This window comes from Zalophus californianus, chromosome 8 (assembly GCF_009762305.2).
Source record: "Zalophus californianus isolate mZalCal1 chromosome 8, mZalCal1.pri.v2, whole genome shotgun sequence".
Lineage (NCBI taxonomy): Eukaryota > Metazoa > Chordata > Mammalia > Carnivora > Otariidae > Zalophus > Zalophus californianus.
The window spans coordinates 60,586,257-60,602,708 of NC_045602.1; the positions used below are offsets into that span (position 1 = coordinate 60,586,257).

At 33.3% G+C, this 16,452-nt stretch overlaps 1 protein-coding gene across 9 annotated transcripts in view; it reads left to right on the forward strand.

Annotated features, from left to right (window-relative positions):
- The window catches only part of USP34 (ubiquitin specific peptidase 34), a 267,250-nt gene that overhangs the window by 143,639 nt on the left and 107,159 nt on the right, over nt 1-16,452 (forward strand). For all 9 annotated transcript variants that reach the window (XR_003524622.1, XM_027621741.1, XM_027621744.1 and 6 more), the window contains 7 exons: nt 243-332; nt 2,765-2,860; nt 7,666-7,748; nt 10,274-10,428; nt 11,381-11,494; nt 13,506-13,605; nt 13,732-13,891. Coding sequence is in view for 8 of the 9 variants with exons in the window: in XM_027621741.1 (XP_027477542.1) it covers nt 243-332; nt 2,765-2,860; nt 7,666-7,748; nt 10,274-10,428; nt 11,381-11,494; nt 13,506-13,605; nt 13,732-13,891 (798 nt within the window). In the remaining variant the exon portion in view is untranslated. The remainder of the gene's footprint in view (nt 1-242; nt 333-2,764; nt 2,861-7,665; nt 7,749-10,273; nt 10,429-11,380; nt 11,495-13,505; nt 13,606-13,731; nt 13,892-16,452) is intronic.

A 16,452-nucleotide genomic window follows, 5' to 3' on the forward strand; every position in this document is an offset into this window, starting at 1 on the left:
TTTTACTTTAAAAATCTTGGATTGGGATTTTAAAACTTGGGTTTCTTGCCCCACTATATAAAATAAATTTAAACTTTAGGGAAATTTTTTTCAGTGTTTAGGTAAGAAATATATTTATAACGTAAAGTTCATTAAAATCCTTTTGCATTTAAGATTTTTAGATAGCTGAATTTCTGTAAAATGCTAGAATAATAGTAACTAAAATTATTTTATTCTATAAATATCTGTTTTTGCTGTTTCAGATCAGTAGTAATTTCACTTCGCCTTCTTCCAAAACTGTTTGGTACTTTTCAGCAGTTTGGGAGCAGTTATGATACACATTGGATTACAATGTAAGTAAATAACAGAAGTATTCATTTTAAAGATTTTTCAATAATCATAGTTATCAAAGTTTTGAGTAACTTATTAGCTTTTATTTTGCACCAGGCATATTTGAGTTTTGTGTGGTTCAAATGTTTTCTTAGATTTTTCAGAGTGCTCTTTGCCATTTAGCCTATGGAGATTTTATCAGCATCAGTAGAAAAATCTGGCTTTTGTAGTCTTTGTAGTTTAAGAAAAATACTGTAGCAAGTGATGCTCTAATTTTAGGGTGAAGATTCACCTTAAGATTCATCCTAGACTCACCACAGTGAAAGATTCCTGAAAAAGATACACACTATAATAAACAGTGTAGGGTGTCTTTAATTTTTCCCATTACTAAAAATTGGTTGTGGACATTATATCATGTTAGGGATAATTTTGACACCACCCTATTACTACTTTACATTTATAGAGAATTTAAGATTAATCTATAAGAATGTGTTATTTGCTTTATTCACAATAGACTTTTGGAGGGATTTCAGAGACATTTAGATTTTAGGAAAAATTAGACCTATTGAAAGATTCATTTTTGAGGTCAAATAAGATGGCTTATTTTTTTTTTTAAGATTTTATTTATTTATTTGGCAGAGAGATAGAGAGAACAAGTAGGCAGAGAGGCAGGCAGAGGGAGAGGGAGAAGCAGACTCCCCGCTGAGGAGGGAGCCCGAGGAGGGGCTCGATCCCAGGACTCTGGGATTATGACCTGAGCCGAAGGCAGCCGCTTAACCGACTGAGCCACCCAGGCGCTGCAAATAAGATGGCTTTTTACCTAATTCCTTCTCACATCTAAGATTAGCTGTTAAGAGTACTTTGTTTACTTTCAAAGTGAGTATCATTTAGAAAAATTCTTAGAAGACTTCACAGTAATTCTAAATAGGTAAAGTTAGTTGTCAGTTATAACCCTTGACTGTTTTGTTCCTTTAAAGGGGACTTTTTTAACCTGAATCTCTCTTTTTTTAAAAAAAATCATCTTAGTCTCTTTTGTTATTATGATACGAGTCTAGCGACAATTTTATTTGTAAGTATAGGGGAAAGTCGTTGAGATACTAAACAGAGGGATAGGGAAAAGTATTTAACATCCTTTAAGTATAAGAAGATTGTGAGTCCAGTTTCGTTGACTTTTCAAATAGTTTTTAAATGGTTGAATGACAGAATTCTAAAGTATTAAAGGGATTTACCTGTAGCTAACTTGGGCAAGTTGGTGACATACTAGAGCCATTTGAGGAGGTTTATATTAAGGAATAACAAAGATTAACATCTTACAGAAGTGGCCTACTCTGTATGGTTAGTTACTTATCAAGTACCTGAACCTAAGTATATTGAGTTGAGACCCTTTTAGCTTGATCCTTAAAGTAAATAAGCTCAGTTAATGGCCATTCACAGGGTTTCCTATCTAAGACTGTTATCCTAAATCTCAAGTGGATCAGTTAAAAGAACACTGAGCTCCTGTGGTTAGTTGGCAGCAATAATGACAAAAAACTTTGACTGTGAATCTGTTATGTGCAGCAGCACTCAGCATTTGGTACATATCTCTTAAATTCTTATGGCCCATATTTTAAAATTAGAAATTGTTATTCCTTATCCTCTTAGTAAATCTTCAAGTAACCAGCAAACAGACTTTAAAAGGTCAGGTTACTTGCCCAAAGCCATGCTGCATGTATATTGGAACTGGTTTCAAACCTAAGTCTTACTGGATGTTTTCTGTGTTGATGGCATCTTCATTAAGGGATTGTCAAGGTGAGAGTAACTTACTTTGAAAAGAGCGTTATAGCATGATGTAAATTACATCAGAAGTTTTGGAATTTTAATACTTCTCTATATTTTAACAGATGTATTGGTAGTAAGTATTATGTGGAATAGATGATGTTAGTTATGGATGTTATAATCCCTGAGATCTCTGATTGTATTTGTCACTTTTTTTATTCCAGTGTTTGTAGGTAATTTTGGAGCTTGATACCTGATTTTTTTTAACAAATATTCCACAATAAAAAAAAAAGTAATTGATTTAGTAAGTTTGTATTGTATGTGTATTATATGCCAGCCACTCTGCTAAATTTTACTAAATAATGACCAAGGCACACAGTTCATCCTTATACGGCCTGTACCATACTATTTTTAATGTTAATTCATGTTAGTCATTTATAATTAGCACTTGCCAGACATTTTATCCTCTTCACAGAGATTGTTTTGAGATTAAAAACAAGTGTTACTTTAAATTCAAAAAATTAAGACATACTGCTTTATATCTTTAACAATTCAAATAGAAATAGAAATTGTAAATTTTTGGCAGTTAGAAGATTTTGCATTTGAAGAATTTTTAAATCTACATTTTTTTCTTGTCCTAAAGTAGATTTATTCTCTTACCCTATGCCTTTAAAAGTATTTTTTCTTTCATTTGGGCCAGGTGGGCAGAAAAAGAACTGAACATGATGAAACTTTTCTTTGATAATTTGGTATATTATATTCAAGCTGTAAGAGAAGGAAGACAGAAACATGCACTGTAAGTACCTTAACTATTAGGCTAGTTATATTTAAGTGTTGACTGTCTTTCCTCTGAAAGATAATGTCCCAGTATTTCTGCTTTTCTTTCATATAGTAAATAAATGCGATGAAAACTTTACTTGTAAAAATTTTAAGAGAACGAAATGCTCTTTTAAGTTGGAGAATTTTATAAAGTTATAATAATTTTTAACCTTAGGGAAATGTAGATTATATAACTCTTGGGGGTTAACTTTCACTATTGAGTTCTGTTCAGAGTCCCTGTTTTCATGAATCAAAAGTTTTTTTCAGAAATCATCAGTATCCTGTTTTACTCTATTAAGGCATTGATCCTGAAATTTTGAAATATTTCATCATTTAGTGACTGGATAAGAATTGGTAGAAATGATCAGTGGTATAGCTGTGTTCAAAGCTTCTTATAGGGAAAATTGCTGTCTAGAAGGAAACGTGAAATTCAGAAGGTTTCTGTTTATTAGCTGGTGAGACGGATGGCCAAGTCGAGAAAACCAGCTTACTGTGTATCAGCTAGCCTTAGTATTTATTGAGAAAATAATCCTATAGACAACTTCTACATAGATGAAAACTGAGCACACTGTGCAAGTGTTCAGAAAAGTGATAGACCTTTAAGGCATACTTACCTCCAAAAATGAATTATTTTTCTCCATAAATCAGTTCTATCTCCAGATTTTACTAAGTCCTTCAGAGTCCCATCATCCTCTCAGTCACCTAAAACTTGGAGACTTTGGGGCCTTTTTTTGGTTTATCATTTCCAAACATGAATGATGATGATAACAACACCAGTGTTTATTGATGCTTACTGTATGCCAACATACCATTTCACTTAAGTGTTAACTTGAAGGTACACAACAACTCATTTGAGTTAGGCAGTTTTATTTTAAAAATGAGAACATTTAAACTATGAGATGATAACTTGCCTAAGATCACCCATATTATAAATAGTGGAACAGTCTGTTTTCTCTAATGTTCTTGAGTTCTACATTCTACTGTTATCAGTCTCTAGTAATCTTAATGCTAAAATATATCCCATGTCTTTTCACAAGTTGACATTCCCACAGACGCTGTTCCAGTCCTGTTACCCAACCTCTGGATCAGTCTTCTTGCCTCATTCTCCATCATGCTCATTGATTTCTTATCCTTATTATATTAGGAGTTGTAATACAGTATTGGAGGAAAGCACCTGGGCTTGTGAATCATATGGGCCTGGGTTTAGATTATGAATGTATTGTTTTGGCCTTATTTTGATTAGTTACCTTCCTAATAAACTCCCTAATAAACTCTAATTATTTACATCATGAGTTTTTGTAAGAATTAAATGAAATAATTTAGTAAGTAGCTCCTGGCACATAGATTATCTATAAACTATAGTTACCAGGTTAATAAACTATGGTACAAAACAGACAACAACATTGCCCTTTACCTCCATTTAGATTCTTCACTGTGTAAAAAGTAAATTCCAGTTTCTCCAGCCTAGTATTTTAGGCCCTCTAAAATCAAAACTCAAGCAGCCTTTCCTGTTTTATTACTTAATGATTTTGTTTTTTTTAGGACCTCCTATCTTACAAACCTATCAAATTATTTCTGAGTTATTTCCTTAAATTTATTCTGTAGCTTTGTTTACATATAAGATGCATTTCTTTAAATGCTATTAAAATTCTAAGTGTTCTTCGTAGTCTGTATCTTTCTTTTAGTTATTCTTAAAGCAGAGATTGAAGATAATCATGGTTTCCTGAGTCTGAGCATCTCCATATATCTGTACAAACCACGAGATTGACAAGCAGAAATAAAACCACACGACCTACATCTTGAGCATTTTTAGGAGATGTAATTCAAGTTACCTGTCAGTAGAGAAATAAACACTAAGTTACAAAAAAGCTCTCACCACAGCTACAAGCCTGTGGGCTTGATGAGCAGGGATGGGAGGCATAAGAAAGGGGCATGGAAGACAAGACTTAGATGAATCATCCTCAAAAAAAAAAAAAATGATCCGAGAAAGTCCAACATTAAGTGCCAAAAAATAAACACAGGTCTAAGTCTTGATTGTTCACACCGTTGGCTATAGGGAATTTGCTGACATTGTTAGTGGAATTAGAGGTGGAGTCTCATACAAGGGTTGTTTCTGTGGTGACAAAGAAATAGTGGAGTGGTGCTCTCTGGAGAAGAGTTTTAAACTTTGTTAGGGTACATAGTATCCTTTCAGTCCTCCAGTCTTGCCTTGTTGCCTGGCATCTTAAAACGAATAAAACCTTAGAACAGACAGATGTTGTCTGGTCTCTTGATATAACTGCCTTGTTCCTTCAGGCTATAAAACGTAGTTGTACATTTGCTACCCTTTGTTAAAGCATGCTGACCTCTTGAGTTTGTGGCCCATTATTTTCCATTTGTTCTGGGCAGATTTTAGTAGACAAGCTCTTAGATTTTCACCTAACACAAAGATTCTTGTGGTATGAGAGAGAACACTTCATTTCCCAGATAGACATGTTTACATATTTCTTGAATCCAGTGGCCTCTAGAGAAAATCCTGCTGTGTCAACATAGAGGCTACAAACAATTTTTTAAAAAAAAATTTGCCACTAAAATTTCATGCCTGTAGGGAGATTATTTTTGTCTTATATTTCCTGTAATGTCGGAAGCCATGGACAAGTCCATGAGAATTTGCCAGTATTGATGTTATCTTTGTTTTGCATCTCAAGAAATTTCCTGACTAGTGATTTCAGCAGCCAGTGAGACCCTGACAGAGCAGAGGAGTCCTTTGAAGTGTGGAGGCAGTGGCTCTACTATGGAAGCTGAAGAAGAGAGGACAAAGGGACTGGGCCCATGCCTTCTGGGGTTATGGGTCTGTTAGTCTGAGTTGCAAGTATGGGGGAAGGAAGTATGCAGGACATAAAAGCACTTTGTACAGGACAAGATTTCATTCTCCCTTTATGTCTGTGACCAAGTCCCCAAGGCTCAGAGTATAGTAACTTACTTAAAATCACAGAACTGATGGATGATAGAACTTGAATTTGAACCTGTACTCCAAGGCTTCTGCTACAGTATCTGTCCTTTTTAGTAAAAGGATGAGAAGCTGTTAAGAGCTGTTCTTGAACTTTATCTGGATGGCATTTTAGTCTGAGTTGCTTACTGTCCTCCCTCCTCTGTGCCCCTAGCCGTCTTGCGACACGTACTTTGATCTTCACAAAGGGCACCGCAACAATAATGAAGTGAAAGTTCATCTTTTCTTTGTCAATATTTATATGAGACAGTAAGGAGCAGCAAAGGTATATCCAGCAAACTTAATCTTTAGAAAACCTTAACTTTAAACTTGAACAGTGAATCTGGTATAATTTTTGAAACCAGATAATTTTGGGAAGCTTTTAAAATTTTGCACTTAAAGATTATAGGAAATTGAATTGAGGCTCTTTGACTCTCTACAACCTGGAATATAGATCAGGGCTCAGACTGGCTGCTGCCTTTTGTTGGCAATGTAATTGGGGCAGTTCATCCACAACCAGCCTTTGATTTGTAACATAGAGCTAAGAGCTCATGATTGATTTTAGTTTCATTGATTGGGTGCTCAGGTGCTTGTGGAAATTAGAATGTTGTACTATCACAAACACAGTTCAATATGCAGTTCACAGGGTTGCTAAAGGAATCCTAAAATGCAAACCTGCTCATGAGTCCCCTCTCCCCTCAACACCCTTTAATGATCTCCTTTTTCATCCAGGATAATGCCAGATTCTTCTTTTTTGACATTTCAGGCTGGCCACAGTCTGGACCCTATATACCTGTTTCAGATGCTTCTCCTGCCCTTCCTCCCTGACAGACCCAATACTTGATTCTTAAGATGCTGTTCCTTTGCACATGCTTACAAATTGAATTCCCAGAGAACCTTGTGAAATCACCTACTTAACAAGCCTCCGACTCTTACCATTGATTTTGTGCACATGAATTATAATTATTTAGATTTGAAGTAACATTCAAAAATGCCAATTTTGTATTAGCTGTATTCTTTATGAACTAGATTAATGGAAATGATATTTCATTAGCATTTCTTGTGTGAGGAATATAGTATTATCACTGATGGGACAGTGATAATGAAATATGCTTTTTTTGGATAGAGATGCAGTTGATTTATTCTAACCTATATGCATATTGCATAAGTTCAAAATGACATATTTCTTTGTTCCACTGTTGAGTTCTTATGTACTTTCTCATCTAATTTAAAAGTATGTTTTCTAATTGTTTGCAGATTTTTATAATTTATTAATAAGTAACATAAATCTCAAACATACCATTTGGCTTTATGACCTTTTTTTTGGTATAACTGAAGTTATATACAGTTTACCCTTGAACAACACGGGTTTTAACTGCGTGGGTGCACTTACATGTGGATTTTTTTTTTAAATACAATACAGTACTATAAGTGTATTTTCTCTTACAATTTTCATAGTAACATTTTCTTTTTTCTAGCATACTTTAATTGGAAGAATATAGTTTATAATATGTACACAAAGTATGTCTTGATCAACTGTATATTATCAGTAAGGCTTCTGGTCAACAGTAAGCTATTAGTACCTAAGTTTTTGGGGAGTCAAAAGTTCTACACAGATTTTCACCCCCACGAGGTTTGGCACCCTAAACCCCGTGTTGTTCGAGGATCAATTGTAATTAAAATATTTAATAATTACGATACTAAAGTGGAATTTTACTTCTTTGGTATAATTTAAGATAGGGCCATTAAATCTTTAAAAATAATTAAGAAGTAGGATCTTTCAGTTAATTATTTTAATGACTTTTTAAATATAGGTACAGCCATAGTGCCGAAGTTCAAGTTCGACTTCAGTTCTTGACTTGTGTGTTTTCAACTCTGGGATCACCTGATCATTTCAGTAAGCTTTTTAATCAGTCTTTTAATCAGTATTTTAATCAGTTTTTAGCTCTGTATTGACTCTTGGAAGAGTCCAGTTAAATGTGCTCATGCCTTTAGATTTCTGTAGTGACTAATATTTAATTCATATTTTTAATACCAAATGTCCTCAGTATATATGGCAGTATGAGCGTGACCCTGACACATTTCTGCCTCAGTCTCTGAAAATCCAGTTTCTCAGTGCATAAACAGCTCATTTAAAGAACAAGATATTTGGGGTAGAAGATACCTTGTTTAGGGGTGACTGTATTTTTTATTTCTTTTAGTTATAGAATTCTCTTACCACTCCATTTGGAAACAGCCACTGTGTACATATTATTATCAGGGCTAGTCTTACCCCAAATAGTTTGGCTTCACAGGTGATAGAGACATTTAGGGACCCTGGTTTTATTTAGATTAATCTAAAACTCAATTTCATTAATAATTAACCTTAAAAAAAATTGGTCTGATATATTCAGGGTGTGGACCATATCTAAATCTACATGCTGGGTGTTCTCACAAGAGAGGAGGAAGCTTGATTTCCTTTTGGCCAGAGCTCCCTTTCTCTTGTGGGACACATTGTGTTATTTTTCACTCTCCACGCTTTTTCTGTGTGTCCATGTCAACAAACTCTGTTTTAGGACATTCTCTTTCTTTACCTATGGTTAATATAGTCAGACTGGTAAGTGTCTTGCTAGCCTGAGAGCTGTCATCACGGCTCTAAGTCTATGTCTGTGCTTGAGATATACCATTTGTTCATTCTGCTGTTTAACTCTGTAATTTCTTCAAGTTAAGCTCTTTGTAACAAATGCCACTAAAGTGATACCAAAAGATTTTAAAATGAGACACTGGTTTTTGAAAGGAAACTCCTGTTTCATGTTATTAGGTCTTTTATCATACCCATTATGACTGATAATATATGAGAAATAAATAATATAAAATATATAAAATCAACCTTATACATGGAGAAGTCAACCCAAGACAGATATTGTCAGCATAAATAATTTTACACGACTATGAAGTTTCATGTTTATTTAATTAAGATTCTTACTGGAAACTGTTAGCCACTCTTCCCAGTATTTGAAAAATGAATTACTTATTTTGCTGTTCCCATTCCAGGGAGCACAGTATAGACTCTTAGTGTATAGGCTTATAATAGATACTGTTCAGATAGAATCAAACTGAAGCCTTCTTCACTTCTCCCACATCATAATTGTTCTTTTCTTATTGGCACAATTCCTGTCAGGTATATAATTACTCTTTTAAATTATATTGAATGTGGATTGGTGACTCAGTCATTTGTGAATATACTTATTTTATCATATAGTTTACTATAATTAACCTGGATACTGTTTTTTTGTTGTTGTGTTTTGTTTGTCTTTTCAGCTCTTAAATTTCTTCTCTTCTTAATTATTGAATGTATTTAAATTAGAATATGCTGTAAAGATTGTTTATGGTTTCTTCACTCGTTCCTTTTTCTTTTTTTAAATATTGGCTCTCAGGGCTATAAGTTCTTCAACTTGTATGGTTTTGTGAGAAACTGATAGGATACCTATTTTGTGATCAAATTCTGTAGACTGATAATGCTAGTAGGTAAATATTTTCTGAGGTGTTTTTTTTTCTATTCTGGATCTCACCTATCTTTCCCAGGAAAGAGGTTTCCTATGATTGTATCATATTTTCCTATCCCTTCTGATTCTGGGGAACAACCTAGGCTTTGGAATGATATACTTTAAATGATATACTTTAATGATATACTTTAAAAATCCCTGCGATGCTTTTATTCTACCCTTTCGGATTTTCTCCTTTATCTCTTTTATCTAAATGCATATTCAGATTTGTGATTGCCTGTATTGCCTTCCTTTTGGTTCTGAACAATTCTTTTGCCGCCTTTCTGCCAACTTTGGAATCATTTAATACTTGGGTCAAAGAACCGTACAGATTTCATCTCATTATATTGGCTTCTCAGCTAATTGACTATCTTGATGTTTTGATGTTTTCGCTTTTAGGCAGTCAGTTACCTTTTGCTTTTATTCATCATACAGATCCTTCCCCCCCATAGTTTCTAAAAATAATGCTTATTGGCATTTATTGTTTTTCTTCTGTGTGCATAGAATGATCTTTGAACATGATGTGCATGCACTCCGTTAACCCTTAATTAAACCTTAGAACTGACTCCTCAAGTTTTGGGATTACCTCACCTTATTAATCATGTTTATTGCAATCCAGTGTATGTCCTTAATGAGAGTGATTTTCCAGACCAAATGGCTCTTGAAAGATACTATATATAAGTTGTGTGTTTTTAGATGATTTATATACGGATTATATATATCAGTACATTTTACATTTTGAAAGCATAAATTAGGTGAAATCCTTTATAACACAATTTTTATAAAATGCTATAAAATATCTCCTTTACGTTTCTGCATATATTGGTGCTTCTAGTACGTTGAATTAGGACCAAAACATTGTATGTACCATGATTCAAAATCTGTAATTTTTATCTAGGGTTAAGTTTAGAGCAAGTCGACATTTTATGGCATTGTTTAGTAGAAGATGCTGAGTGTTATGATGATGCACTCCACTGGTTTTTAAATCAAGTTCGAAGTAAAGATCAACATGCTATGGGAATGGAAACCTACAAACATCTTTTCCTGGAGAAGGTAATTTTATTTCTTGACAGTTTTACCGTCCATGTTGTTTTTCCGTATTTCCTTTTATCTTTTGAAATATAAACTCTGTAATGTTAGTTTTTTCCTCTTTTGACATAGATTTTTAAAATAGACAAATGTACTATTTTTCAGCAGTCTTTATATAATTTTGTCAGGTAGGTTTTACTTTAATTTTATCCTCTATAGTGTTTATATTGATATGAATATGAGTAAGAGCTATATTCTGTGACTCTTAGTTAGATGGCCTTGGTTTTAGCCAGTCCTCTGGCAGAGATAAACCAATCTCCAGATTTTCTGTGGATTCCAAAAAGTCCTTTTTAGGAAGTGCTGTTATATCTTGTTATTAAAGATACTTTTCTGTTAATTTTTTGTTCTTTATCAGATGCCACATTTGGTTCAGGTAATAATTTTCCATTTGAATTTTGAAACATTGACGATATTAAAGCGATAGACTTTTTATTTTATGCTTATTTTTGAGATTATATAGAGTCTCTGCAAACTATCTCTGTGGTAGAATTGAATATATGTTAATGAGTTTTGGTACATATAAACTAAATCGCTTAATAGATCTACAGAGCTATGGATAGACTCTTCAACGATCTTAATTTCAAGCCCTAATGTATATACAAACTGTACATATAGCTACACATCTTATAAATGTGTATGGGATCGGTATACAATAAATGATAAAACTTTTTATTCACATCCTCTTATTTGGATCTACGTGTATATTGAAAATTGAAATAAATACTAGATTTCAATTATGAACTGAATAAAATTTTCATTCAATTAATTTTTTAAATCATCACTAAAAATTTGAGCTGATACATTTTCTTCTGCAGTGGTTTCAATAAAATTAAGTTTGTTAAATTTGTTAATCTAAATTTGATAAAATGTATTAATTATCACACTAAACTAGTTAAAAAAAAATTTTTTTTTTAAGATGCCCCAGCTAAAACCTGAAACAATTAGCATGACTGGCTTAAACCTGTTTCAGCATCTCTGTAACTTGGCTCGATTGGCGACCAGTGCTTATGATGGCGGTTCAAACTCTGAGGTATGGATTTAGACTTGGCATTTTATTAGGTCAGCTTATAGAATTTTTCTTTTATTCTTCAAATTAGATTACTGAATTATGTAGTCTACCAAGCACTGAATTTACTATGAAGACTATTATTCTTAGGTTTGTTTTTTTTTTTTAAGATTTTATTTATTTTTTGAGAGAGAGAGAGAGAGAATGAGAGATAGCACGAGAGGGAAGAGGGTCAGAGGGAGAAGCAGATTCCCTGCCAAGCAGGGAGCCCGATGTGGGACTCGATCCCGGACTCGATCCCGGGACTCCAGGATCATGACCTGAGCCAAAGGCAGTCGCTTAACCAACTGAGCCACCCAGGTGCCCTATTCTTAGGTTTTAAAAAGCTTTATCTTGGGACACCTGCGTGGCTCAGTCGTTTAAGCGTCTGCCTTTGGCTCAGGTCATGATCCCAGGGTCCTGGGATCAAGTCCTTCGTCAGGCTCCTTACTCGGCGGGGAGCCTGCTTCTCCCTCTGCCTGCTGCTCCCCCTGCTTGTGCCCTCTCTCTCTCTCTGACAAATAAATAGATAAAATCTTTAAAAAAAAAAAAAACTTACAAAAAAAAAAAAGCTTTATCTTTTGGTTTTAAAAAGTGTTACAAAGCAAATTTGGTGATTTTTGTTTGTTTGGTTTTTTGTTTGTTTTATTACCAAATGTAACCTTGGTTGTATGTAATGAAAACTTATTACACATTCCTTAATGCAGAAGAGGCCATCTGAATGTTCTTATTAGTCCCTTAAAAGCTCCTCGCTAATACAATCAAGTAGTTTTGTCCACTAGGAGGTTGGTTTGTCTAAAATCTATTGTTAATGCCATTTGTGTGACCAAACTTTTACTTGCTCTTGGACAGCACCAGAGTTCCCAGAATAGAATCTATCTTAAATCATCTCTGACCTTGAGGTATCACTGTCCTTTCATTAACTGAAGACTCACAAATTGCTAGTTTTATTTCTGGCTTGCTATTCCATTTGCCTCATTGGGTGGCTGCTGGGTTTTCTTGAAGGCATTATTTATTAGACTCACCTGACACAGACTGTTATTTGAAAGTCTTCCTCATTGTACTAGCTTTGATTTACGTAGTATCTACTCATGTTTTTCATTAATTTTCTTTAGAAGTTGGAGTTGTGTTTATAAAGAGAAAGATAGGGAAAACTGATATTAACCTTTGTGGTAAAGAATAATTTTAATTGGATTTAGAATGCTTTCATAGTATCTTCCTACCTTTTTCCTTGTTTGAATAGTGTTTTGCTTTTTTTAATATCTTAGTCTTAATTCTTACTTTGATAAATTTCAGTTTGGTAATTTCAGAGAACCAGTCAGATCTGTTTTACCTAAGAAGTATTCCTACTCAATTTTGAGGTAATACTGCTTTAAAAAGTGGATGATATGAACTCAGAGGCTGTTCAGTTACCTATCAGATACCTTGCTTCAGCCTGCCCAACTTTTGAGAACTTTGACTCCACTTTTTCTATAGTTTTCAGTGAACACATTCTCTTTGTCATAGCATAGTTAACATCATAAATTAAAGTAACAGCTTGGGTTTGCATATTTTAAAATTTTTCTGTGAATATCTAAAAACAGTGGCTTTATCAGAGTAAGTTGGATGAAAGCATTGGAGCTTTTTTCTGCTAATAATTATGTGTGTATTGTTTTTATTTACTTCTAGCATGTTTTGGGGATTTGAGTTTTTCGCACTATGTAGTCACAACTTTTGGTTAAACATAAACGCGTGCGTGTGCGCGCATGCACACACAGTGTTAGCTGCTTTATAAATTTTTTTAGAACCAGTACACGTGTATTTCAGTAGTTGAGGAAATTTTCAAGGCTTTTATCATTTAATTATTTAATTTTAATAGGAATTGCCTTTTAAATACTTTATAGGATATTAAAAGTCTGAATATTGTATGTCTTTGAAATTTGAAACTACTTCAGTCTTCTAATTGTTTACATTTTGACAATAAGATTTATAGATGTCATCATATTTTCTTTCTTAGCTTTGTGGTATGGACCAGTTTTGGGGCATTGCTTTAAGAGCACAATCTGGTGATGTCAGTCGAGCAGCTATCCAGTATATTAACTCCTATTATATTAATGGTGAGTGATTTAGAATATTGTCTGATAATTTCTAATGTGAGGATTTTTGTTTAGCTACAGTTCTTTTTTTTTTTAACATAGCTAAACAATAAAGATTGATATACTGTCTAAACATCTGATTTTCAGGTAAAACGGGTTTGGAGAAGGAGCAAGAATTTATTAGTAAGTGTATGGAGAGTCTCATGATAGCTTCTAGCAGTCTTGAACAGGAATCACACTCAAGTCTCACTGTAATAGAAAGAGGACTCCTTATGCTGAAGACGCATCTGGAAGCATTTAGGAGAAGGTAATTGTTTTATACCACATTATTACAGTGAATATCAGGCCTTTTTTTTTTTTATTGCTGACATGTACAAAAGTATTCTTAAAGGTTTTGTTGGGGCAGGTAGAAAGCTTAACTTACCACAAGTGAAGAGTTAGTAGTAATAGAAGTACTTTTATTCATAATATGTATCATTTTGCCGTGAAGGCATCATAGGTTCCCAGTAAATATTGTGGAACTTTAAAAATTCTTGAGTTCTGAGAAGATATGCATGAATAAGACTCTCTAGACAGAATTACACCTCTAAGAAAGTATTACAGTGATTGAAAGGCAGAACACCACCACCAAAAAAAGTTTCACTAAAACCCTCACCAAGAACATCGAATAATCTCTCATAGTTGAATCAAGTTGAGTCATTTGTTTCATTTGCTGTTTTTTTTTCTTCCTGGACTAGGAGACAGTATTTTAATTTTGAATTTCCATTTACCATGGAAACATGATCAAAAAATTCTGTGTTAATGAATATCTGTATAATTAATTTAGACATACCCTGTGTAATACAGAAATAAAGCAAATTAACATTTATGAATATATCGACTGAAATGAAAGGTGAGTAGATAGTTTTAATTAAGAAATTCTATTTGTTAAAAATCATGACTAAATGTAAAAGTACAACGAACTGTGTTGGCAAAAATTGTTAAAATTAATCTTTCAACTGCAGAGCTTAGTTTGATAATGAGTCATACAGTTTATATTTTTTGAGATTCTATTTAAATTATCAGGAAATAATAAAAAGATACTCTACACATTCCTTATAAATAACATGGCTTCATGATTTAATATATTTGGGCATTGCAAATTATTTTGATTATGATTGCAATTTGTGGGAATTATACTTTAATAATTCCTTGTGTTTTTAAAGAATGTGTAAGGGAACTCTATATAGAGTTTTTTGGAAAAGGACATCACACTGCCTCGTAACTTTTACCACTCCAAAAAATAAAAATAAATAAGCAAATGTGATGTGTCTTACTCAAATTAATAAAAATAAATACTAATTATAAAATTAAGGGTAATACTGCAAAAAAATGAAAGTCATCATAATCTATCTCTTCCTGTTAGAGATAGGTACTATTAATGAGATAATATGTATTTTTCCAAAATTTTCTTTTTTGCTTCAGAGTCTACGAACAACAAACCAAAAAGGGCCTAGTGGTTTAAACCCTTAGTCCTCACACAGTCTTACTTGTGTTTTTAAAATAAGCATTTATTTTAAAAGTCTTTAAAAATAAGTTAAGTTTCCTAGGATTCAGTGCTCCTATTTGTAAGTTGAATGAATTTCACTTCAAAAATCCCTTCTCAGATGTACAATTTTTTTCTAACTCATGGAAAATGATTGTAGTATTCTTTGCTAGAAATCTTTTATGTTTGAACATGTTTTGCTCTAAAAGTTAATGTTGGTGTTAAATAACTTATATAAATATTTATTTTTTGGGTGGCAGGTAGAGAAACTAGAGAACAATTGAATATTCACAATACTAAGAGCTAGTTTAAAAATGTCAGGAATTTTCATGCACACCTTTGTGTAGTATCACTGTAGAATTTCAAGTGCTTAATGTGCTTAATTCTAATTTAAAATTGCCTAACATTTATAGAATGAAAATATAAAGTAATTATTGTGTTTGTGTATTCCTTATATTAAGAGAGTAAAACTGTCTTTTAAAACTTTTTTTTTTTTTTTTTTTTTTTTTTTTTAAGAGGAAATATTGTAATTTAAAGAGTGGTTCTCAACCAGAGTGATTTTGTTTGCCAGGGGGCCTTAGGTAGTTTGTAGAGACACTTTTGATTACCACAACTTAAGGGAGAAGGGGGTACTATTGGCATATAGTAGATAGTGATAGTGCTGCTAAACATCCTACTGTGCACAAAGACTGTTTCCCCGCGTACCCCCGCCCACGACTTAAGAATTATCCAGCCTCAAGATTAAGATTACTCGTTTGTTCAGCCGTAAAAGCTGGACATTGGATCCCTTCTAGGAAATCAGGTCCATTTATTTCCTTACTTTTTGTCCTTCTATTTTAGAATTGCTGATTAGTTTTTGACATTGATAATTCTTTTCTTAACGAAATTCAGGTATCCTGGATCCTGTCTTCAAACAACTGAAAATCAGTTAGAAAACTGACAGTATTTAGTGAGTGACCTGCTAGATGCCTTTCTCCCTTAAGATTAGTCTTTGTGGTTTATTTTATAATTTTAGCAGTCATGGAGTTAGCTCTCAAATTCTCTTAGGCATATATTTACTAGAATGCATTTCTGTTTCTGAAAAATGTTTCCCAATACTTTTTTTCCTCTTGTGAATGTAGGAATGAGAACTTGCCATTTCCTGGATTAGTTTGTTTCTTTGAATTCCTCCCCTCTACTGCCTCCCTCCTCCCCCTTAAAAAAAAAAAAAAAAGATAATGTTCTTAATGGGAAATTTTTTCCTCAGTAATTTTTCTTGTAAAGTATCTTTTAAGGAACTCTTAGCTGTATTTATACATTTAAGTTGATGCAGTATGATGAATCTAAACTTAATGCTGTAGAGT